The sequence below is a fragment of the Cyprinus carpio genome, chromosome B1, assembly GCF_018340385.1.
Source record: "Cyprinus carpio isolate SPL01 chromosome B1, ASM1834038v1, whole genome shotgun sequence".
NCBI lineage: Eukaryota > Metazoa > Chordata > Actinopteri > Cypriniformes > Cyprinidae > Cyprinus > Cyprinus carpio.
In genome coordinates this window covers 4,292,644-4,317,606 of record NC_056597.1, presented here as the reverse complement: position 1 = coordinate 4,317,606, position 24,963 = coordinate 4,292,644, and the positions used below count along the sequence as shown (strand labels likewise).

Below are 24,963 nucleotides of genomic sequence, written 5' to 3'. Positions count from 1 at the left end.
GCACAAATGGTTCAGTTTATGGAATGAATTTCGATATGGAATTCCAGTATCCACTTTGGGACTAAATGGTAGCAAATGTGAAAAAATTCAAATACCTGTGTGCTCTGGTTGAACTTTGGTCAGGAGACACCTTTAAGATTATAATTTTTCAAATTCAGCCTATGATTAAACCACTAACTACTTTTTTTGTGGAAATAAGTCTGATGATATAGGCAAAATAACATTATTCTTTAATGTAATTTCAAGACTCATATCCTGTATGCATATTTCTCTGCCCCATCATATTAAATATGTTGATTAATGTTATATTATTAGTATACTGTTAAAGTATTTATTAATTAAATTAAATTTTTAGTTTTCATTTTCATTTAAGTTTTAGTAATTTTGTTATGCTTTTGTAATTTTTATTAGTCTTGGATTTCTATTTAGATTTTATTTCAGCTTTAATAATAGTGTAGGACTCACCCTCATATTATTACAACCCTGACTTTCTTTCTTCTGTGGATCATAAAAAAAATATATTTTTAGTTAGGGATGCACCGATACTGGTATCGGTATCAGGCCCGATACTGCACTCCTGTACTCGTAAAAATGCCCCCATACCAAAAGCCGATACCACACAGCGTGTGAATAGAGCTGTGTGCAGAAAAAGAAACACTGAAAACAGAACAACAAAGAGTAGAATGGAGTTATTGGAGATTAAGGATGTCTATGAAATACATGTAAATAATTGATATAATGTTAAAAATTCAATATTCACGCCTGTATAGCGGATGTGCGCGAGCTGATAAGCAGAGTGCTCTGAGTGGATTGAGCACATGGCGGCACAGATACGCGATCTTGTCAAGTGAATATCTCACAGACATCACCAGAAAGTCTGTAGTTTGGTTGGATATGTCAAAAGCAATTAAAACAATGCACAAGTTACTAAAGTTATTCGATGGTAAGGAGAGCGAGAGAGAGAGTCCAAGAGTGCACACTTCATAAATATCGTAAATATAATCATAAATACACTGCCCGTCCAAAAAAAAAAAAAGTCACCACCTGGATTTAACTAAGCAAATAGTTAAGATCCTCCCATTGGATAATTACTGCATGAATGATTATGTTATGTGCCCAAAAAATGAGGTCAGCTGACTACCTGAATATACTGAATGACCAGGTTATTCCATCAATTAATTTTTTCTTCCCTGATGGCACGGGCATATTCCAAGATAGGGCTGGGCGATAAAACGATAACAATATGTATCGCGATAGACATGTAATCGATATCAATAAAAAATGCGTTCGATAAAACATTAATTTTTTTTTTTCTTCGTCGGAAGAAACCAGAGGTTGCGAATCAAGTTTGGTTGCATGAACAAAGGCACTCGCTCTCTGGTAACCTAGCAATGTAGGGAGTGACACGCTACCAGCCAATCATGTAACAGTTTGGTTGCGCCATATCGTTGTCTCATGTTGGATTCTTCAGAAACAGAACCGGCGTGCAGTGATAAGTGGAAAAGCCTTATTTGTTCGGTGAGTGATGTAGATAAGATGACTGAGTGCTGCGCCAATTCTTACAGGCACCCGCGCATGTAACTGAGAGAACAAGCAGAGAGAGAGAGAGCCCCTCCTCCGGCCTTGCGCGCGCACTCTCACAGTCTTCAAACTGTCTTGCTCTCCCTCCCTCCCTTGCGCATATTAATCAAAATTGATATTACCATCAAAATCAATTAGGAATTGACACGATGATAGGTCGGAAGACCAAAGTTTCATGTGAAGCATTCTGAGATTTTTTTCCCTGAATTACCGCTGGGTGTGAATTGTACTAAAATAATGTTGCAGAAAATCCTCCCAAAAACTCACACCACATAAACCACACATAAAACAAACAAAAAAAAAACAAACAAAAACTAAACATTTACTAAATTTACACAAATCTTGACAAAAATCTCTAACCAAGTCTTAACTACCGGAATAATCACACGTGCTGTCGCCGCGTCATGATAGGTGCGCCTTATATTTTCCTGCTTTTTTGTCCTTTGCCAATCACACCTATGAATCAGAGGAAGGTTAAAGGATTAGTTCACCCCAAAACGAAAATTTCCTAATCATTTACTCACCCCCAATGCCATCCAAGATATCCATGTCTTTCTTTCTTCAGTGGAAAAGAAATTAAGTTTTTTGAGGAAAACATTTCATGATTTTTTCTTCATATAATGGACTTCAATGGCAACCAACTCAGTTGGTTGTTATTGTTTCCTCAAAAAAATAAATTTCTTTTCCACTGAAGAAAAAGACATGGATATCTTGGATGGCATTGGGGTGAGTAAATTATTAGGAAATTTTTATTTTGAGGTGAACTAATCCTTTAAGTTTAAAATAAAAATGTTTAAATGTAATATATTTTTCTTCTGGTCCTTATTTTTAAATAGGTCATAAAATATCAATAATTATCAATATCGACCGATATGAAACACTTATATCGTGATACAGTTTTCAGCCATATCGCCCAGCCCTATTCCAAGATGACAATGCCAGGATTCATCGGGCTCAAATTGTGAAAGAGTGGTTTAGTGAGCATGCAACATCATTTTCACACATGGATTGGCCACCACAGAGTCCAGAGTCAGACCTTTACCCCAATGAGAATCAACATTTATTTTAAATGTCAAGCATACACAACTTTATTTAAAGCAGAAGTGAAACTAACAGAGTGTCTCTCTCATTCTGCAAAAATGCAAACGTGTGCACACTGCATATGTTTAGCTTGCTTTAAGGCCACAGTTTACTGCGTGACTCAAATTAGGGAAGTCATGGCCTAATGGTTAGAGAGTTTGACTCCAGATCCTAAAATTATGGGTTCGAATCTCGGGCTGGCAATACCACGACTGAGGTGCCCTTGAGCAAGGCACCGAACCCCCAACTGCTCCCTGGGCGCCGCAGCATAAATGGCTGCCCACTGCTCTGGATGTGTGTTCACTGCTGTGTGTGTGTTCACTGCTGTGTGTGTGTGCACTTTGGATGGGTTAAATGCAGAGCATGAATTCTGAGTATGGGTCACAATAACAACCAACATATAAAACCACATCCACATTAAAATTACATCACCAAAATAATATATGTGCACTCGTATGATGTATAATGAGTGCTTCCTTGCATTATTTTAGGAAAATGTTTTGATTACAGCATTGAGCTGCTGCAATGAAGCAGCTCTAATGCGCCATTAAAATGAACAGTGAAAGTAACAAAAGCTTATGCAATACATTTCAACAGGTATAATTAAGTGTGGAAATAACTGAAGGTAATATCTGTTTGCTAAATGAAGCCAACTAACACGATTCATATTATTATTATTATTATTATTATTATTATTATTATTATTATTATTATTATTATTATTTGTTTCTGTGCCCAATATTTTAAAGAAAATTACAAATGCTGTGAAAATACAGGTACCTTTTACCATTGACAAGATCTGTTACATTAAATATTATCCTTCCCTCTGGTCGGTGGCAAAATCAGGTCATAGGTGACAGGGCAGCAGTATTCAGTATGGAGCATTTCCCCACACGCAGCTGCCACAGACACACACTTTCATCTTTCATCCGCTTTCTGTTCCAGTGAAATCACAAAATAAAATTATGACATGACCATTAACCCTTGAGAATTTGAGAGAGGTGAGTCCAGATGTGCTTTCGGAAATCCAATTTGCTGTATTCCCAATTGATTTCAAACTCACACGGCTCTTTGCACGCCCTCAGAAAGGAGCTTGTACATTCCTATCCGTCAAACGCTCCATCAGAGCGATCTCTAGTGTATAGACACCCTTCTTTGGGGAAAATTGGCCAAATCATGGTAGGGACATTTCTAAAAGTTGGCAGAAAGTTGGTAACATTCCTGCCTAAATCAGTGTTGTGGGGAAGTGTTAGTTACTTTAATGGCCAATTTTATTACCACAACAGTGTTTTCTAAAATGGCTATTCTGTATTTTTATTTTGCATCGTGCCTACTGGATGCAACCATACATTTCTATATATCTTTAATAAGTTTTTTATTTTATTTATTTTTTTAATGTCAGCTTTACTTTTAGTAATTTTAGTACTTTAACTTAAATACATAGTTCACATAAAATTAAAATTCTGTTGTAATTTACTCACCCTCATATTGTTCCAAACCTGTGTGACTTGCTTTCTTCGGTGAAAGAAGGCATTTTGAGAATTTTTTTTTCCCCCATACAATGGTAGTCAGTGGTCAACAAAATGGCTTGGACTATCCCTTTAAACATATTTTAAAGTTTCAGTTAGTTACCGCAAGTTTACATGTTTCATCTGATGTTTATATTTTATTCCATGCCTAAATCCATGCCTATGTTGTAAGGAAGTGTTATTTAATTATAGTTATTTTACCAATTTTATTACCACAACAGTGTTTTCTAACATAGCTATTCCATATTCCATTTGCATTTTGACTGCTGGATATGAGTGCAGCATAAGATGTAATGTCCGATTTGCAAACAAATGACTCTTATGAACTGACTGAATGCTTTTAAGTACTTTATGAAACACGTATTATGAAACACGTATTACTATCTATGGACTATGTACACTTTGTACAGTACCATACAGCCTTTCTGCAACTCTTTCAAATATAAGCTCATCTTCTAGCAATGACTAAATGAAAATTTAACATTCATTGCATTAGGTTGGGATAGAATGTGATCATGGATGACTATATCAAAGGATTCAAAAAGTCATTTAGCTGTTAAATGTTTCTTTTTATGAACCAATGGCATCCTAGTTATTTTTTTAGTCTGGAGATCTGAAAGTATGACACTTGGATGTTTAATGTGTTGTCAGATTAGCCTAAATATTTAATAAACAAATATTCAAGTGTTGGGGGATGTGCAACTTTGTGAATAATGAATTAGAATTCTGCATAAATCTTATGCTCAAATCTTCAAGTGTGGACTCCTAATGATGGTCAAGTATAGTAATTTTCGGTCACACTTTTAAGGTCCAGTTCTCGCTATTATCAAACCATTAACTATGTCTGCCTCAATAAACTCCTAATTTGCTGCTTATTGTTAGTTAGTAAGGTAGTTATTAAGTTTAGGTATTGGGTAGGATAAGGGATGTAGAATATGGTTAGGAAGAATATGTGCTTTATAAGCACTAATAAGCAGCCAATATGTTAATAATAGGCATGTTAATAACCAACTAGTCAATAGTGAGAATTGGTCCCTATACTAAAGTGTTACCCAATTTTCTATGTCTTGCATTCTGTTGTCATTATCATTACTTTCAAATCAAGATGTTTATCATTTAAATTCACCCCCTTTTTTTCTTGATGAACCCGGATATATGAGGTAGCCTGAAGGCCTATCCGATATGCTCATGGCAAGGTTCTTTTCCGTTCTTCATTTAGGGGTAAAAAGAAGTTGGAAATACCATTGAAGTGGTATAGTGTTTGCGAACATCCTGAAAAATTTATATTTTTAATAAACACTGTTCTTTTTAACTTTTTGTTTACCAAAGAATACTTAAAAAATATTACAGGTCCCAAAAATAATATTAAGCAACACAAATGTTTCCAACATTGATTATAAATCAACATATTAGAATGATTTGTGAAGGATCATGTGAAACTGAAGACTTAAGTAATGATGCTAAAAGTACATTAAAATAGAAAACTTTTATTTTAAATTGCAATGATATTTCACAGTATTATTTTGTGAAATAATATTCAGTATTTTTACCAAATAGATACAGCCTTCATGAGCATAAGAAACTTATTTAATAAACATTATTGATCCCAAACATTTGAATGAAAGTGCATTATACGGTATAAAAAAAAAAAAGTTCTCAGGTAACCTAAAATGTACATAATTTAATCACAGGTCAAATTAAATACAAATAGCACATTAAAGTTAAAAGTTAAACACTTTTTTGTGTGTGCACTGTACAGGTCTGGTATAAAGAATGATTTTGCTCAGGTGGCTGAAATGTCCCCCCAATAGAGAAAAGTTTTGCTCAGCAAGTTAAAAAAAAATAAGGGAACATTGCAGGTGAGTTCTTTATTATTTGACGAGTATTGAATCATCCACATTGTTATGGAGGTGTACGTGGTGGATGGATAATACTGTGCCGTGGTATGTGGATAGAGTGAAGTAAATATTCATAGTGACCCGTGTATTGATGGATTACTTTTACTAATCCATGTAGAGAAATTTACTATGCATTTAACCCGCCCCAATCTAGCCTACTGTTGAAATTGTTGATCAGCTGTCATTGTTGTTGAGAGCCTGTGTGTGACATAATATGCGAATTATATGCATAATGCTGTGTTAGCTGTTACAGAGATGTGTAATATAGATGTGTACAAGTAGGGGTAACTGCAGCCTGGAGCAATGGGCGTGCCAAAAGGTGGGGGGCGTGCCAAAAGGTAATGCGAAAGCTGGCTGTTAAAAAAAAAAAAAATAGATAGCGAGCCATATACTCTTAATCGCAGATAAAAAGGAAACCATAAATTCAACATAATCCTATAAAACCAAATGTAATTCTTCCAAGGTAAAAACGGCGTTAATGCTATTAAGAATATTATTTTTACATTACTTTTGAAAGTAACTTCAAAACTTCATGGCGCGGGTTACTGACGTCATCACCGCCACAAGTTTATGCCTTGATTTATCAATAATCAAAAACAAATTACAATTATTTTTCGAGGATACAAACGTCTCTTAACACGGTTAGTCGCACTAGCTGTTCTTAAGTTAAAGTCAAAAATTACATTTGTTAACATTAGTTAATGCACTGTGAAGTGAACTAACAAGAACAAACAACGAACAGCTGTATTTTTATTAACTTACAACGTTTAATAAATACTGTATCAACTGTATTGCTCATAGTTAATGTTAGTTAATACATCAATGTCAGATGGCAGATGCAGATGCGGTCATCGTTTTGTCTCACTGTACATACAGTATGTCTGTCAACAACAATAAACCAATTACTAAAGCTGCAAGCTATAACGCAAAGGAAAAATTATGATCGTATTGTAACAAACTTATCTTAATAGACATAAAGTATATATAAAAATTAAACAAAAACAAACTAATAACAACCACCTCACGTCTTAACGAAACCACCTAAACTTATATAAACAAAATTAACCAAATATAAACTTACCGCTGATTGGCCAAAACAGTAAAACTCCTTTCACCAATGAGAAACCTTTTGGCACGCCCCTACCTTTCGGCACGCCCATTGCTCCAGGCTGCAGCTACCCCTGTCTCGATGTGTATGGGTATGTAGTGTACAGTTGCTTACTGAAGGCCCTGACTGAAACCCCATGGTAAGCTACTGGAAATCAGTATAAAAAAAACTCCATCTTTCCACTGCAGGAAACACAAAAGCTGCATCTGAAGTGGCATTAGATGAATTTACACAGACTGTTTGATGAAGCTGAGGTGCCATAAATGCATTTACACTGCAAAATTTTGAATGCATAAAGAATTTTATTAGATTAATAATATGTTTTAAATATGTTTTTAACCTACAAATAAGAAATGTTGGGGGAAATGCAATGATAGTTTTAAATAGGAAACCAAACCAGTAGGTGGCAGCAAATGACTTTTTGAATGAGTGAACCATCTGGTTCTTCATCCAACAGATTCGTTCAAATGGCTGATTCATTCAGAAATGAGGCAAGTGACAACTGTCTTTGAATGGGTTACTGAATCATTGACTCACTTGATTCGGTCAAAACAAGGATTCATTCAGTAAAGAAACACCGCTGTGTTGCTCGGAGACACAAAACAGTTCTGCTGTGGATTTGATTGGAACTATATTCATCAGCGAAATTGCGCAAAAACAGTCAATATTGTGTCTAAAATGTCACTTTATTTTTACCTCTTGTTTATTGAACTACTATTGCATAAAATCACATTGCAATCGTGTTGAAATATTTTGGACGTGCAATGTTGCATACCTAAATCATATATTATAAATTTCCTTGTTTTTTTTTTGTTTTTTTTTTTTTTATTTTACTGCCGCAGTATGCATCTATAACTTTCTGTGTGTGCTGTTGCGCTCAGTTGTTTTGATTTCTGCACGAGTCTCTCTCGCACTCACTCAGGCTGCGTGAGCTTCATAAATAAATTATCAGTCACTGTAATTGTGACGTCAAAACAGACCGGCTCAGAATCGGCAGACTGACTGATCGGTGCATCTCTAGTCTTTTCTAACTTTTAGAAAGTTTGCTTTGGAAAGCTGTTTGAACTTTCAGAACAAAATCCAAAATAACTTCATTTTGTCCTGATTTTGTTCAAAATGTCACACCAGTTAGTTTTGCTTGAAGTATATTAGGGCCTTCATTGTAAAAGTGTGATTTTTGAATCTGTAAAAAAAGGACATGTAAATTAATAAAATCTTATAACACCATGGGCATTTTAATAATGAATATTCTTTTTCTCTAGTTACACAAGGCTCTAAAATACAAGTATATCAGGTATAATGGTAAAATACTTTTAAAAATCCAGTAAATCACAGACAACTAGAAAAGTCATGTAAAATCATTGTTTAAAAGAGAACATTCAGTGTTTAAAACTTGATTGATTGATTGTTTTTTATTTTTGTATTTCTGCACACTGCATAATTTTGACAATATTGAGCCACTGTAAAGCCAAAGACTTATGTTGAGCTTTAGTTCTCAGAGTTCAGAAGTGTCATGAGATGGAACACAGCTTGACCATAGACATTTACACATAAAAAATATTATAATAATAATAAAAACATACATTTTATTAAATTAAATTTTTTACATGTTATTTCTAATGTTAGCAGCACAGTATGAACAGATAATGGTTCCTTAAAGTTTCCTGTGGTGTGATCATGCTCAATTAAGAGCCTGTGTGTGCATGCATGCACATGTGAATAAGTGAATAGTTGTTATAGTTGTGTTTTTTGTTGTTGTTGTTGTTTTGTTTGTTTGTTTTTGTTTTTGGTCTTTTTTTTTTCCAAGTGTGTGGTGTGTGCATGAGGCTACAGAGAAAGACAGGTCTGCGACTCACTAGAATTTCAGCCTTGCTTCTTACTGTCCAAAGGTCAGCTCAGGAAAAAAAAAACTGTAAATATTTCACAACATGTTCATTCGACAAATGAGCATCCACATTCACCATGAAACTTTTATTAACTCAAGGCGGCAGAAAGTTCTGCTCTCCAAATGTGTTTATTTTCCCCTCTTTAAACAAGCCATAGCAACAAAGTTCCTGCCATGAAGTCAAAAACACAAACTCCGTCATACATTGACAGTTACCCTTAAAATTAATTTGTATTACTCTACAATAACCTGCAAGATTGCTGCAGGTCAGAAGGTTTTGATTTGTGGTTACGAGTCCCTTTTCTTAGTCTATCCATTAAAGGCCTCTTTATGAGCTCAATCAGTTGAATAGACCTTTAAAAAGACAAGAAATTATGTGTCATTAATGATAATTGATTTAAATAGGGAAAGTGGCTGTCAGGTGACAGTATGGGTTTTTATTCCTTCAGCAGAGCTTCTGTTTCGGGAAGTGCCGGAAGACGAGGTCAGGAGGAGCAGCACCCCCATCAAGACAACCGCCAGAAGAGTGGAACAGACTTTTAAAAAGGTACCAGTCATTGGCTGTTCAGCCTTTATATGAATAGCTAAATTTTGTGAAGAATAATAATGTTAGATCACAGTTCCTTACATCATGCGCAGAGCCACAGACTATTACCAGACATGAAATGCATAAAAAGTCAATGGTAACACTTTACAAAAAAATCAGTTTGATAACATTATTTAATACATAAGTATCAATAACACTAATTGAAATTTTTTAACAGTAATGTCAACTAATTTAAACTAAAGTAATAATTTTTCCTCCAAAAGACAGATGTATGATGTCCAATTAATCTTTCATATGTTCAAAATATACATTGTCATATAGACAGGTGAATACAGTTGCTCGACTTTGTAAAAACCCACTCAATTATAGCTATGCATGTACCGTATTTTTCGGACTATAAGTCGGACCTGAGTATAAGTCGCATCAGTCCAAAAATACGTCATGACGAGGAAAAAAACATATATACGTCGCACTGGACTATAAGTCGCCTTTATTTAGAACCAAGAACCAAGAGAAAACATTACCGTCTACAGCAGCGAGAGGGTGCTCTAAGCTGCTCAGTGCTCCTGTAACCTATCAGATCGGCTGCATATTTTACTACCTGCAGTTTGTAATCTGTAGAATATGATTTTCTTTTGGGGGCATTTTGTTTGCATTCAGTCTTTCTCAGTTGTCTTTAAGTTAATATTTCAGTTAACCGTTTTCAGTTGTTTTCAGTTAATGTTTTCAGGGGTATGCTACAGGAGCACTGAGCAGCATAGAGCGCCCTCTCGCGGCTGTAGACGGTAATGTTTTCTCTTGATTCATTTCTCTTGGTTCATGTCAAATTAATTTTGATAAATAAGTCGCACCTGACTATAAGTCGCAGGACCAGCCAAACTATGAAAAAAAGTCCGGAAAATACGGTAAGCAAAATAATGAACTTTTTTGTGTTCATTATTAATCTATTTTTGTGTTCATTATTAATCTTTAATCTAGGTTATCTATGTTCATTGTTAATTAATGTTTGTTTCTATTAACTAGTATACATGTAAACCGTTTAAAGTGCTAAAAATGTATAGATTAACATTAAAGGGTTAGATCACCCAAAAAAATTTAAATCCGTGATTAATTACCCTCATGCGCATGCGTTGTTTACATGAAGCGGAAGCAAGCGCATGCTGACAAATCCACAAATATGTGGACTCCACCCACTGTCTACACAAGCCAATCAGATAACAGCCATACTTTGCGGACCAATCGTAGCATGTTCTCGCTATAACCAATGCTTTACCAAAACATTGATTTACAATCAGGGCGGTCTCGCCCTGAAATAACTTCATTCATCTGTATTGGCTCAAATAGGAAAAATAAGGGCCATAAAAATTGGTACTGTAAAAGATGTTTAAAATTGGATTTTGTTGGACCACTAGACCTTGTATCAAGTCAAGTCAAGTCATCTTTATTTATATAGCGCTTTAAACAAAAAAGATTGCGTCAAAGCAACTGAACAACAATAATTAGGAAAACAGTGTCAATAATGCAAAATGACAGTTAAAGGCAGTTCATCATTGAATTCGGTGATGTCATCATGCAGCTCAGTTCAGTTTAAATAGTATCTGTGCAATAATTTGCAATCAAGTCAAGGATATCGCTGTAAATGAAGTGTCCCCAACTAAGCAAGCCAGAGGCGACAGCGGCAAGGAACCAAAACTCCATCAGTGACAGAAGGGAGAAAAAAAACTTGGGAGAAACCAGGCTCAGTTGGGGGGCCAGTTCTCCTCTGGCCAGACGAAACCAGCAGTTCAATTCCAGGCTGCAGCAAAGTCAGATTGTGCAGAAGAATCATCTGTTTCCTGTGGTCTTGTCCACCAAGCCACAGTATTACATTTTACGTGCATTTGAAAAAGTCAGAGAACAGCACTTTACATCTCTGTTATGGGACCAGCACTATACTGGATATACTGCAAACGCATTCATAGAAGCATCATGTTATTCAAGATGGACCAAAAAGTGTCAGTAAGTAACTCACTAATACATAACTGGACTCAACCTCATCTATGTGGATCTAGCGATCTATTGTATAAAGCATTATAAATGACATTTTTAAGCGTTAAAATGTATTACAAAATGTTTGACATTGTTTGGAGAGAAAAAATATGCATGGGTTCTTTTTAAATTTGTTTAAAGGCGTGTCAAATATAAATGCATATAGGCTAAATGTAAGACGAGATATTCATTGGTTAACCCTCTGGGGTCTAAGGGGTTTTGGGGGCCTAGAGAAGTTTTGACATCCCCTGACTTTTGTGCTTTTTTCAGTTTCTTATAAACATATACATGGCTAAAGTCTAATAACACTGTAATCAGTAAAAACTGGGATACAATAATATGTAAATAGTATGTATGTACATGATTGTGTTTTTGAGAAAACAACGTTTATGCGTGGTTAGTGAAAAACTACAATTTTGAAGTCACTGAAATAAGGCAATAAAACACCTAGAGAACATCTGTTCACAAGACTGTCAAACATGGACCCATGTAGCCTAGAATTTTTGCTTCAAAATGATGTGAAAATCATCTTGTTTACTCGCTCACAGAAAACAATAGATTGATTTAAATTTTCTAAGACACTTTTTGTTTCGAAAGGGCGTATGTGAGTAGGCGTGATTGACCATGAATATTTGTGTGATTCACACATGAGAAGACAAAGGCCTGCATAATGATCTGCATAATTAGCATTTCAGCCAGGTGTGTGACTGAGAGGGAAGCGTTACAATAAAGAATGTGAGGACAAAATAAATTTATATATTTTTATGTTTGTAATTTATTTAGAATATAATTAGTTATCCCACAAAATAACTTGAGATTCACTTGCGAGTGCAGTTAAACAGTTTATTAGGAACAATCAAAGCTGACTTTCAAAGCTGAAATTTTAGCATCATTACTCCAGTCACACTATCCTTCAGAAATCATTCTAATATTCTGATTTGCTACTCAAAAAAAAAAAAAAACTTTTATTATTATTATATATATATATATTTTTTTTTTGATTAATTGAAAGAACAGCATCGTTTGTAACATGATAAATGTCTTTATCATCACTTGTGTGCTAAATAAAAGTTTTAATTTCTATATATACTGACTCCCAGCTTTTGAATGGTATAGTGTATATTGTTACACTTGGGGTAAGACTGGTTGCCCACTGAAGCTAAGCAGGGTTGAGCCTGGTCAGTACCTGGATGGGAGACCTCCTGGGAAAACTAGGTTGCTGCTGGAAGAGGTGTTAGTGAGGCCAGCAGGGGGTGCTCACCCTGTGTGGGTCCTAACGCCCCAGTGTAGTGATGGGGACACTATACTGTCAACAAGCACCGTTGTTCGGATGAGACGTTAATCCGAGGTCCTGACTCTCTGTGGTCATTAAAAATCCCATGGCACTTCTCGTAAAAGAGTAGGGGTGAACCCCGGTGTCCTGGCCAAATTGCCCCCTTGGTCTTTGTCAATCATGGCCTCCTAATAATCCCCAACCACTCGATTGGCTCTGTGTCTCTCTCCTCTCCACCTGTAGCTGGTGTGTGGTGAGCGCACTGGCACCGTTGTCCAAGTGGATGCTGCACACTGGTGGTGGTTGAGAAGAGACCCCCCCACATGATTGTAAAAGAGCGCTTTGGGTGTAAAACAGTACACAATAAAGCGCTATATAAATGCATCATTCATTCATTCATTCCTTCATTCATTCATTCATTCATAAGACTGGAGTAATGATGCTGAAAATTTTGCTTTATTCACAGGAATTAATTAAATTGTAAAATATTTTAAAATAGTAAGTTATTTAAACTAGTAAAAATATTTCACAATATTACTGCTTTAGCAAATGCAACTTTATGTATTTTGGATCAAATAAATGCAGGCTTGGTCAGCAGAGGAGAATTCTTTACAAAAACATTAAAAATCCTACTGTTCAAAAGTTTTGACTTGAATTGTGTATGTTGAAATATATAAATAAACATCACATACCTGGCACATACCTTTTATTACTTTTATATCGTATTGCTGTCTATAGTATACGTTAGAACATAAAAAACATCCTGGCATCATGAAACATTGAGGTGATGTAAATGAAACTTCATAATGTTTCACTTGATTATACATTTAGTCAAGAATTATATTTTGGAAAAAGTCTAACTAGTAAAATGTGTACAAGTTATATGAAAACTAATACAAATAGAATACTTACTCATGTTTATGATCTCTGGGTCAAGCCACTTCATTCTTCTTTCTGAGGTAATCCAAATCGTATTCCTCTCAGCGGTCTTATTGAGGTGAATTATGTCTTATTCCTCTCAGCGCGAAGTGAACAGTAACATTTAAAAAACGCAAGTACAGTGTCGCTGCTTTGTTTGCTGTATGGGCATTTACCCGCCGCGAGCATGTAGATGATTACAATATCAATAGCGCGCTCGGCGCGTGGGCATGGTCACATTAGATATAATGAAGGGAGACATGAAAGACTGGACATTGCGTTGTTTTCTTATGGATTACTTTATCACAGAATATTTGTTTAAAACTTGCTCAGTTTAATAGTAGACATGTCAAGCTTTCTATAGATCTATCTCTCATGTCTCTGTGTTGAGTATTTGCTGAGCTACAGTTAATTTTAATGACGCGTTTCTAAATGAAGATCATGCAGAACCAAGGCAGCAGACAGCGCACTGTTTGTTTTCTTTATTTTATAAATGCACAAAGTTTTGTTGTTATTACAGTAGATGGACAACCAGAATATGTAATATCGCCGCGTGTACCACTGCCGCAAGGCCGCGGCGTCAACTGCAAGTCAGTCGCGTGTTAAAATCATTCGCGAAACTGCCGCCAGGTGGCGCAAAGACGGATTGCAAACTGGTTTGTAAACGGAGATGAAAGGACGAAGTAAAACAACAACATTATAAAATAACATTGTAACATCCTTAAAAACCATTAGAAAATTTACAGTGAGTTATTTTCAAGACGTGGGATAGTCTTAGGCTACAGTCTACGCATTAAAAATTAAAAGGAAGACCTTTACACAAAGGCTCTTATGCATGCTATTGTTATTTAACAATCATTACATATATATGCCTAATATATATATATATATATATATATATATATAGATATATATATATTATATATATATATATATATATATATACACACACACGCACGGATTAAAAGGTAAATGTCTTAATTTCGGTTCATTCTTGGTAAAAATAAATAAATAAATAAATAAATAATCCTTCAGGTTCCATATGCAGAGCAAAATGAGAACGGTCCAGCATTTAGAAATAATTCTTAATAACTCTGCTATTATACTTGATTTTTCAAACTGCTAACACTTTGCAGGTTTGAATTATGCCTTTACTGTGTGACCAAAAATGGAATATTTTCTGTTTCAGCTGTTTGATCGCGCTGGTGCCTCACGCGCGTATATTCATTAGAAACAGTGCAGCTGTTCACTGTGCCATTCCGCATGAGCAGCAGTCCACATTTTTTTTTCGTCAATACTGAAACGCGTGAACTACAAAGACTATTTTACCTAATGAATAATAGTTAAACTTAAAATGGGCAACATCACAAATATCACATTTTATACAGGAACTGTTAATTTTAAAAACAATAAATTATATTGTTAGTTTCATGGTAACATGCAATCAAAGTTCATTTAGGCTATTTAACATGCACTGTGACATTTTCACCCGTTTCAACTTACAAACTCCTTGAGATTTTAAAGTCAGTTTAATAGTATTGTGAAACAAGTTGAATCTAGTATAAAAAAAAGCTTTAAATTGCTTAAATTATTTCTATGAATTAAAGTAGCCTAACTTAAAAATATGTTATCATGACTTTTCATCATATAATTTTTTACAGTGTGATAACAAGCTGTATTCGTTTTCCATTTCGGAAACCAAGCACACACTTTTTTCTTTTTTTTAAAATCTATTATTCGCTAGCATATCTCCTACAACTGCGGTTTTGTTTTAGTTTTTTTGAGGAAGGTGCCACTGTCAGGGGAGTCAAAATATAATTACATTATCATTAGGGTTGCCAATTAACTTCAGAAATTGAAAATAAGGGCTAATTGTGATTCTTTCTCTTTTATTCTTTAAGAAAATATATTATTCTTTGTAGAAAACAAGTGTTTATTCTTTAAGAAAATAAGAAGGGACCAGAATTCAGTTCAGCTGGAGGGGGTTGGGGGTTTAATTCTGTATAGCTTGTGGAGGCTGGAAATAAAGGTAAGCACCCTTGCCTTCATATGACAGTATTTTATGAGGGATCTAAACTTGCAAAGCAGGTTTAGGGCGGGGCCAGGACAAATTCGTTTGCCTTGGCTTTTTGTCATTTTTTAACTGCATACAGAGTAATACACATTACAATATAATATGTTTTTTTTTTCCCCTCAGGACAGATGAGGCTTCTGAGAGAGAGAGAGACAAAGACCCAAGCCAAAGAGACAAAAACATTTGTTCTTAATGTATTTGTTTAACTTTAACAGAGATGTCTAGAGGGTATTTAATAGGTCTGCCCCCCACGCACAATGTTTCTAGTTACTAGTAGCCTAGTCGTTCATTTAAGTCATTATTCAACTAATCGCGACGCTTATATTATATTAACATCTATAATACATAATGAGCCTTAATATATTCCTGCCATCAAGCACATGCATGAAGTTTGCCACAAAACACAGGCAGAAGTAGCCTAATAATTGTGAAGAAGGAGACATTTTAATTATTTATTAATAAATAAATAAATGTAAATTAATACAAAGTTTTGTATACAAGTGTAACAGCAGTAATAGTTGCAAATTGTTTTATTTAGACTAGGTTTGAGAGCAGAAAAAAATACAGTTTATGCATTCAGCCATTTTAATTTTGTGTTGGGCAACCAAACATTACATTGCTTCATCTGGGAGCCATCTCTCCATTTATAAGTCACCCATCCGCATTTGTATACAAGTTCCTGTGATCGCAAACGCCTGGCTGGTCAGGTTTGGTGAGGGTTTCTCCAAACTGGCCAAATACAAACGAGACCATGATAAATGAAGGATGTTAGTTAGAAATATACCAACGATTACATATTCCAAACAAACCTCTTCCAAATGAGCAATCAACTCCCCCCTTGCTTGCCATATCAACACCGAACCCTAACAACACCGCACTCGACACCACCGCATTGCAAAAGGTTGAGTCTGTCTAGTGTCTACACAAGACATTTGAACTCTGTGTCAGTAACTCATAAAGAGAAAGAAGCAGTTTACTGTCAGGGATGTCGTGCCGCAGTCGCGGCCGCGCGATCCAGTGTAGCATCACTGATTATAATGAGGCCTTACTTTTGTCGCGCTTGCGCCGGCACGGCCTGGGTAGACAGGGTGTGTTTTAACTTTCTTATTTAGGCTACTTTCTTGTGCCAACTGCATTATTTCTAAGGATATTTATTTTAGTAAATCAGGCGCTGTGATATATATATATATATATATATATATATATATATATATATATATATATATATATATATATATATATATATATATATATATATATATGTATATATATATATATGTATATATGTATATATATATATATAGTAGTAGTGTCAATATTAGCTGCCAACACAGAGTCTCATCTTGCTTTTGTTTTGAATTGAATTGGTGATTGGTTTCATCAAAAGTAGACATTTCAAGCTTGCGTGATATACTGTATGTCGCATGTATTTGATGCCCCTAATTTTAAGTTATTTCATAATCAGAAAAAAATTCAGATGATCTCAAGGGCACCTCCCTGTCATGCATGCCTGTAATAATTTTCGCACAAACACTTGAATATGAATAATAATAGACCACATTTCTTTTCAGTTACAGTACTGGATCCACATTAAAAAATAATCTTCATAACTCTACAACCGAGACAGATGCCGTTATAACCTGTAAATTGAAGGCTATTTGACGTTTTAAAATGATCTAATGGCTGATGCCGCTCCAATTCGTTGATCATTAGTTGTTCTTGATTAAACGGATGCATGACTCATATAACTTGTTTTAATAAATCTCTTTTGCATTAAATAATAAAGATATAAAGCAGGTTAAGTTAAATATTATTGTACAAATAATTATAAAATGGTATAGACTGCGAATAAGATGGAAGTTTCACATTTTGCATATGCATTACAAAGTAAATTTTTTTTTTTTACATGCAATTATCCAAAATAAAACCAAACAAGATTTAAATGTAATAAAAAAAAAATAAACAAACAAAAAAGAATAAATGCTGCTCGTCGCACTCAGCATCATGCGCGCCGCACAAATCTTGCACTCTGATATTTTAATGAATAAGATACACTTCTGCATTTAAATGTGGCAGCATTTAAAATTGTATGAAAGCAAGTAAAGAAGGCTCCCTTTAAAATCACTAAAGTGGTCAATTAATGAAGCTCTCTTTTAAATCATGTGCATTTTGTTGATTATAATGAGAGAACTTGAGTTTAAACATGAGGACATTTTATTAATCCGTCCATTCTTTAGAGTTTCAAGGATTTAGCTAAATCGTGCAGGTTTAATTTATTTGTTTCTTAATTTAGTAACACCTAAATAATGGGAGCAAAATTATACAGTGCCTCACGTTTTACTAAAATAAAGGAAATAATTCATAAAACACGGGACAATTTCTTAATTAGTGTTCAGACAGATATCTTTTTCCCAAGAAGTTATCTGTCAAAATAAAGGACAGGTAACGAATAGCGCACATAACGTACTAAACTTTCATCTGTGAATATTCAGTATTTTAACTACAGTGTTTTTCTTTCATTTTCCCCGACTGCAGCCGTCAAATGTAACACATTGGCTAGGCAAAGCTGACGGCTATTTGCGAAAATGTGCTTTGATGCGTTTGTTTGATAACTTGTGGTTAAAGCGCCACTCTGCGGTCAAAAGCTGCAAATGCACTTTGCAGACGCGGCAGTGGTGGCAAAAAGTGGTGGCCACCTACTGTATGTGTGTATACAAATAAAAGTAGACACTTTACAGATTCTATTGATGTATTGCTCTTATCTGTACGATCAAAACTGAAAGTGTAATTTCAGTTATTTTCGGTCTTATCAGGAGAATATGCCACAAAACTCGTATCCGTGTTATTCGACTCCAGAGGGTTAATATCGCTTATCAGTTTGAGCCCGATTGAGAAACAGAGGATATTATTGAAGAGGATCATGCAGTGCAAGCACTGCTTTTAATGGTAGGCTTATGTTTTTTGCTTGTTGTCTCATACTTTTAGATACACTGTTATATGTAAATGCTACTGCTTATGTTTATGATTAAAGCTTTAATACAGTTTGCCAACTGCACACGTGTCCATGTCTTACGCTTCTCATAGCTATGTGAAAATAAGTGTATAATTGGAACAGTTCATTGTTGGAGCTGAATGAGAGAGAGAGCAAGAGAGAGAGAGAGATGCAGAGTGTATGCAGAGCAGGGGGTGCAATAAACAGTATTAAGATCCGTGCTTTAGAACATTAATTTTGAAACTTGTGAATCCATTAGAATTGTTAGATGACAGAATCGCGATTCATATCCTGTATGAATAGATTTTTATGTGCACCTCAGTTTTCTCTTCTACTCTAAAGCAGGGCAGCATGGCCTCGCCCCCTTTTTGCTGCCTTTTCTTGAGGGTGGGGTTTATCTGGGTTTGTTACATCAAAAACCCGGGAAGTATCTGCTTGTAGTCCCTACCAGCTGTTTTTGTAGGCATTACCTGCCAGAATTTTTAAATATGTCTGTTTGCTTTGAACTTTCAGCTTCGTAGCTTTGCAGATATTGTTTATGTTCAATTAGCAACATTACACAATAACTGATTTACTGGATAAATAGTGGTTCCCAGGAATCTGAATGGCTCCACAGCTGCACAGTCCTGTCTATGATGGTGAGTGGGGGAGGGGTGCAGGGGGGTTTCTCCTGAAGTCCACTATCATCTCCACTGTTTTGAGCGTGTTCAGCTCCAGGTTGTTAAGACTGCACCAGACTGCTTAACCTCTTGTCTGTAAGCAGACTCGTCACCGTCCTGGATGAGACCAATGACTGTATGTGTCATCTGCAAACTTCAGGAGCTTGACAGAGGGGTTTAGGGAGGTGCAGTCATCGGTTACCTTAGGCAGGGAGAGAAGTACAGTGGGGTAGCGAGAAACCATCCCAGCGTGAGGGTGCACCAGTGTTGGTGGAGCGGCTGTTTAACATGAATTTCCCCAGTACTCACTAGACGCACTCTACTCACCCCGCAGCCCAACCAAAACCCCCACCCCCCAAAAGGAGATGGAATGATGAGGAGCGACAGAGACGAGAGAGAGGGAGGGGAAAATGGCGCCAGACTGCTACATACACCCTGCCCGATGGCACCGCGGGATCACCCCGCCCCGGGCAAAGGGATCTTCGGGCAGTGCGTCACTCCTTCCTCCAGAGGTTCGTTCACCAGTGTAAAACCTAAAAAAACTCCATAATCACGGGGGGCGGAAGGAGCGGGACAACCGCCGACACCGCAAATAAAACTCTTAATTACAAAATAAACCACTAAACAGCGTGACAGACCCTCACGGACAACTGCCGGGCGCCCACAACACCAACCAAAACCAAACACAAAAAAAACAACCTAAGGCCTGGTCCTCTCTCGTCCTTCACTGTCGTCGCTGCCTCTTTTGTATCCTCCCATCTCTCACCTGTGGGAGCTCGAGACCGGTGAGTGAGTCGAGGTGTCCCGCTCATTTCCCAACACTCCACCGGCCTCGCTCCGTTCCCACGCTCTCGGCCCCGCCCCACTCGTCACAAGGATCACATCCCATAAGTTCCCTGTTTTGTCCAGATGTTGCAGGATGAAAGTGCAGTTCCATGTTAATCGCCCATCCACGGAACCTGTTTGCTGGTTAAGCAAACTGAGGGTGTCCACGTCAAGGGCCCAGTGATGTCATAGATAAGCCAGACCCGTTTTTTCAAATTACTCATGATACGACAGACGTGAGGCCCACAGGTCTGTAGTCATTAAGTCCTGTTATCTTGGGTTTCTTTGGAATGGGGTGATGGTGGAGCATTTGAACGCAGGGAGGGGCCTTTCACCAAACTCCAGAAGTCTGTTGAACATCTTTTTGAAAGCTGGGGTGCCAGCTGGTTCAGCACAGGTTTTCAGACAGGGTGTTGTAACACCATCTGGGGCTGGTGCCTTTCTTTCCTTTTATTCTTCCTAGAACAAGACTGGCGCTACATCATCCGTACAAGATTTTGAAGTGCAGGAAGCGGGGAGAGGGGGGGATTGCAGGAGGTGTTACCGGCTGTGTAGAGAGATGGTCAGAACGGGCACCTGTGGGGGGTTTTCACAATATACAATTAAAATTACTTTATGTCGTTAGCAAGTTGTTGATTTGCCTCAGTGCAGGCAGGGATGGTGTCTTGTCGTTTGTGATGGCTCTCGGCCTTTCCCACACTGAAGCTTGAGTCATTGAATGTGCACTGATCTTCCAACTTTTTAGCGTAGGTGCTTTTTAGGCCACTCTTTGTTAGTCTCTTTGTTCAGTTGGTGTTTTTGAGCGTGTTCAGCTCCAGGTTGTTAAGACTGCACCAGACTGCTTAACCTCTTGTCTGTAAGCAGACTCGTCACCGTCCTGGATGAGACCAATGACCAGTGTCATCTGCAAACTTCAGGAGCTTGACAGAGGGGTTTTAGAGGTGCAGTCATTGGTTTACAGGGAGAAGAGCAGTGGGGAGAGAACACATCCCTGAGGTGCACCAGTGTTGGTGGAGCGGCTGTTTAACATGAATTTCCCCAGTATCACTAGACTGCACTCTACTCACCCCTCAGCCCAACCCCCCCCCCCCCCCAAAAGGAGATGGAAGGATGAGGAGCGACAGAGACGAGAGAGAGGAGAAAATGGCGCCAGACTGCTACGCCCTGCCCGATGGCACCGCGGATTCACCCCAGCGGGCAAGGGATCTTCGGCAGTGCGTCACTCCTTCCTCCAGAGTTTCGTCACCAGTGTAAAAATAAAAAAACTCCATAATCACGGGAGGAAGGAGGCGGGAACCGCCGGACACGCAAATAAAACTTTAATTACAAAATAAACACAAAACAGCGTGACAGACCCTCACGGACAACTGCCGCGCACAAACAAAAACCAAACACAAAATAAAACCCAGGCCTGGTCCTCTCTCGTCCTTCACTGTCGTCGCTCCTCTTTTGTATCCTCCCAATCACCCTGTGGGACTCGAGACCGGTGAGTGGAGCAGGTGTCGCTCATTTCCCAATCACTCCACCGGCCTTGCTCCGTTCCCACGGCTCTCGGCCCCGCCCCACTCGTCACAAGGATCCTCACATAAGTCCCTGTTTTGTCCAGATGTTGCAGGATGAAGTGCAGTTCCATGTTTACTGCATCATCCACGGACCTGTTTGCTCGGTAAGCAAACTGCAGGGGGTCCAGTAAGGGGCCCAGTGATGTCCTTCAGATAAGCCAGAACCAGTTTTTCAAATTACTTCATGACGACAGACGTTAGAGCCACAGGTCTGTAGTCATTAAGTCCTGTTATCTTGGGTTTCTTTGGAATGGGGATGATGGTGGAGCATTTGAAGCAGGGAGGGACTTCACAAAACTCCAGAGATCTGTTGAAGATCTGTGAAAAGATGGGTGCCAGCTGGTCAGAACAGGTTTTCAGACAGGCTGGTGTAACACCATCTGGGCCTGGTGCCTTTCTTCTTTTATTCTTCCTGAAGACCTGGCGCACATCATCCTTACTGATTTGAAGTGCAGGAGCCGGGGAGAGGGGGATTGCAGGAGGTGTTAACGGTTGTGTAGAGAGATGGTCAGAACGGGTGTGGGGGGTTTCAAATCTACAATAAAACTTATTTAGGTCGTTAGCAAGTTGTTGATTTGTCTCAGTGCAGGGGGATGGTGTCTTGTAGTTTGTGATGGCTCTCGGCCCTTTCCACACTGAAGTTGAGTCATTGAATGTGAACTGATCTTCCAACTTTTTAGCGTAGGTGCTTTTAGCCACTCTTTGTTCAGTCTCTTTGTTCAGTGTGTTCCTGGCCTGATTGTACAAGACTCTGTGCCCATTTCTGTAGCCATCCTCTTTGGCCTGACAAAGATGTCTGAGTTTTGCTGTAAACCATGGCTTATCATTGTTGAATGTTAAAGGAGTCCCGGTAGGAATGCATATATCTTCACAGAAACTAATATAGGATGTTACAGTCTCTGTGAATTCATCCAGATCGGTGGTAGCAACTTCAAAAACACTCCAATCAGTGAGGTCGAAACAGGCTTTTAAAGCCCGCTCTGTTTCGTGGGTCCATCTCTTTACAGGCTTACTAGAGGTTTAACAGATTTATGTTTTTCCTGTAGGTTGGTATAAGATGAACCAGGCAGTGATCAGACAGCCCCAAAGCTGCTCGTGGAACAGAGTGATATGCATCCTTTATTGTGGTGTAACAGTGATCTAATATGTTACGGTCTCTGTTGGGACATGTAACATGCTGTCTGTATTTTGGCAGTTCACATGAGAGATTGGCTTTATTAAAGTTCACAAGAATGATTAAAACCGAGTCCGGGTGTTGTTGTCCTGTCTCTGTGATCTGATCAGTGAGTTTCTGTAAAGCGGAGCTCACGTGTACTTGTGGAGGAATGTAAACACTCACAAGAATGAACAAGTGAAACTTGTGTGACGAATAGAACGGCTTGCAGTTAATGAAGAGCACTTCTAGATCTGAACAGCACATCTTCTTTAACAGTTACATCTGTACACCACCATTCATTGATGTAAAAGCATGTCCCGCCACCATGCGATTTCCCTGTTGATTCTGCGTCACAATCTGCTCTAAACAGCTGAAAACCGGGCAGATGGAATGCGCTGTCCGGAATGGCGTCATTCAGCCAGGTTTCCATGAAACACAGAGCAGCAGATTGTGAAAAAATCTTTATTTGTCCGGGAGAGCATAAGAAGTTCATCCATTTTGTTGGGTAGAGAGCGGAGATTTGCCAGATGGACGCTAGGCAACAGCGTTCAAAATCCATGCTTTCTGAGCTTGACGAGCGCGCCGGCTCTCTTCCCCTGTCTGCGCATCCTGAAGCGCTTGATCAGCGCAGCTGCTCCGCCGACTACAATGTTCAGTAAAACGTCTGAATAATTGAAATCTGGTAAAAGATTTTGTGGTGTGTTCTGCCGAATGTTCAGCAGTTCATCCCTGGTGAAACTGATCATGTTTGATAAACAAAGAACAGGGAAAATGAACAAAAACAGTACAAACACTAGAGAGCCAAGCACTGAAACAGCCGTGTGCGGCGCCATCGCGAGTCATTTAAAGCTCTTCAGTTTATTTTGAACAAAGTGTCCAAAGAATGCAGTTTCTTACAGTGGTGCAAGTAAATGAATCTGTTCCCGCCATGATTGTAAAGAAAAATGTGATTTGTCATAGCGAGAATGTGCTATGACTGGTCAGTGAAGTGTGGCTGCTATCTGGTTGGCTCGAGTAGACTGTGGGTGGAGTCTATGCGTTTGTGGATTTTTCAGGCCATCTGGTCACTAGAAATGTTTCAGCAGCAATTCACAAATGTACAGGAAGCAATCCACAAATGCATGCAGCGATCTCAAAATGTACAGAACGCGATTCATAAATAAATGGCAGGTAAAGTTGTGTTTGTGACATAAAAAGATGAATATTTGTTAATGTTTTTAATTTAGCAAATCTCATTTTATTTATTTGTGAATTTAATTAATGTTTGTTTAAAACATTTAAAAAAATCTAATTTTTTTGTTAGATTTATTTGTGTGCCTCGTATTTATTTGTGAACGTTTTATTATTATTATTATTATTATTATTATTATTATTATTATTATTATTATTATTATTAATCTCTTTACATTTATTTTTGGATCAAAATCTATTGATTTGGAATAATGCAACAAAAATCTCTCCATATACAAATATATGAATATTAGGGGTGGAACGGTTCATGTAAAAAAAAATCAAACCATTCAGCATGGACCACAGTTCAATCTGACAACGCTGTAATATAGTTTGCTATAAATAACACGTAAAACAAACAGGGTTCGGCTAATATATGTTTCTGTCGATGGATGCGCATTCTGGCTTCCCAATACATTACAACAACAGCGATTTAAAAAAAAAAAAAAAAAAAAAAAAAAAAAAAAAAAAAAAACCTGGACAGGCCATTCACTCTTGTTCAGTATGCTGGAATATGAGCATTTATTCTGTCATCACCCGAGTGCTGATAACGCGCACGCACAGGTAGACCTGAATAGCACACGTTGATATCTGTTAAGCTAAACTTGTTTAAGCTTT

General features: G+C 37.5%; 1 protein-coding gene across 7 annotated transcripts in view; it reads left to right on the top strand.

Moving 5' to 3' along the window:
• The window catches only part of cntln (centlein, centrosomal protein), a 129,106-nt gene that overhangs the window by 69,731 nt on the left and 34,412 nt on the right, over positions 1-24,963 (top strand). For 6 of the 7 annotated variants that reach the window (XR_006153693.1, XR_006153692.1, XM_042716308.1 and 3 more), the window contains exon 14: positions 9,531-9,628. Coding sequence is in view for 5 of the 7 variants with exons in the window: in XM_042716308.1 (XP_042572242.1) it covers positions 9,531-9,628 (98 nt within the window). In the remaining 2 variants the exon portion in view is untranslated. The remainder of the gene's footprint in view (positions 1-9,530; positions 9,629-24,963) is intronic. The other variant, XM_042716307.1, reaches the window with a different exon arrangement.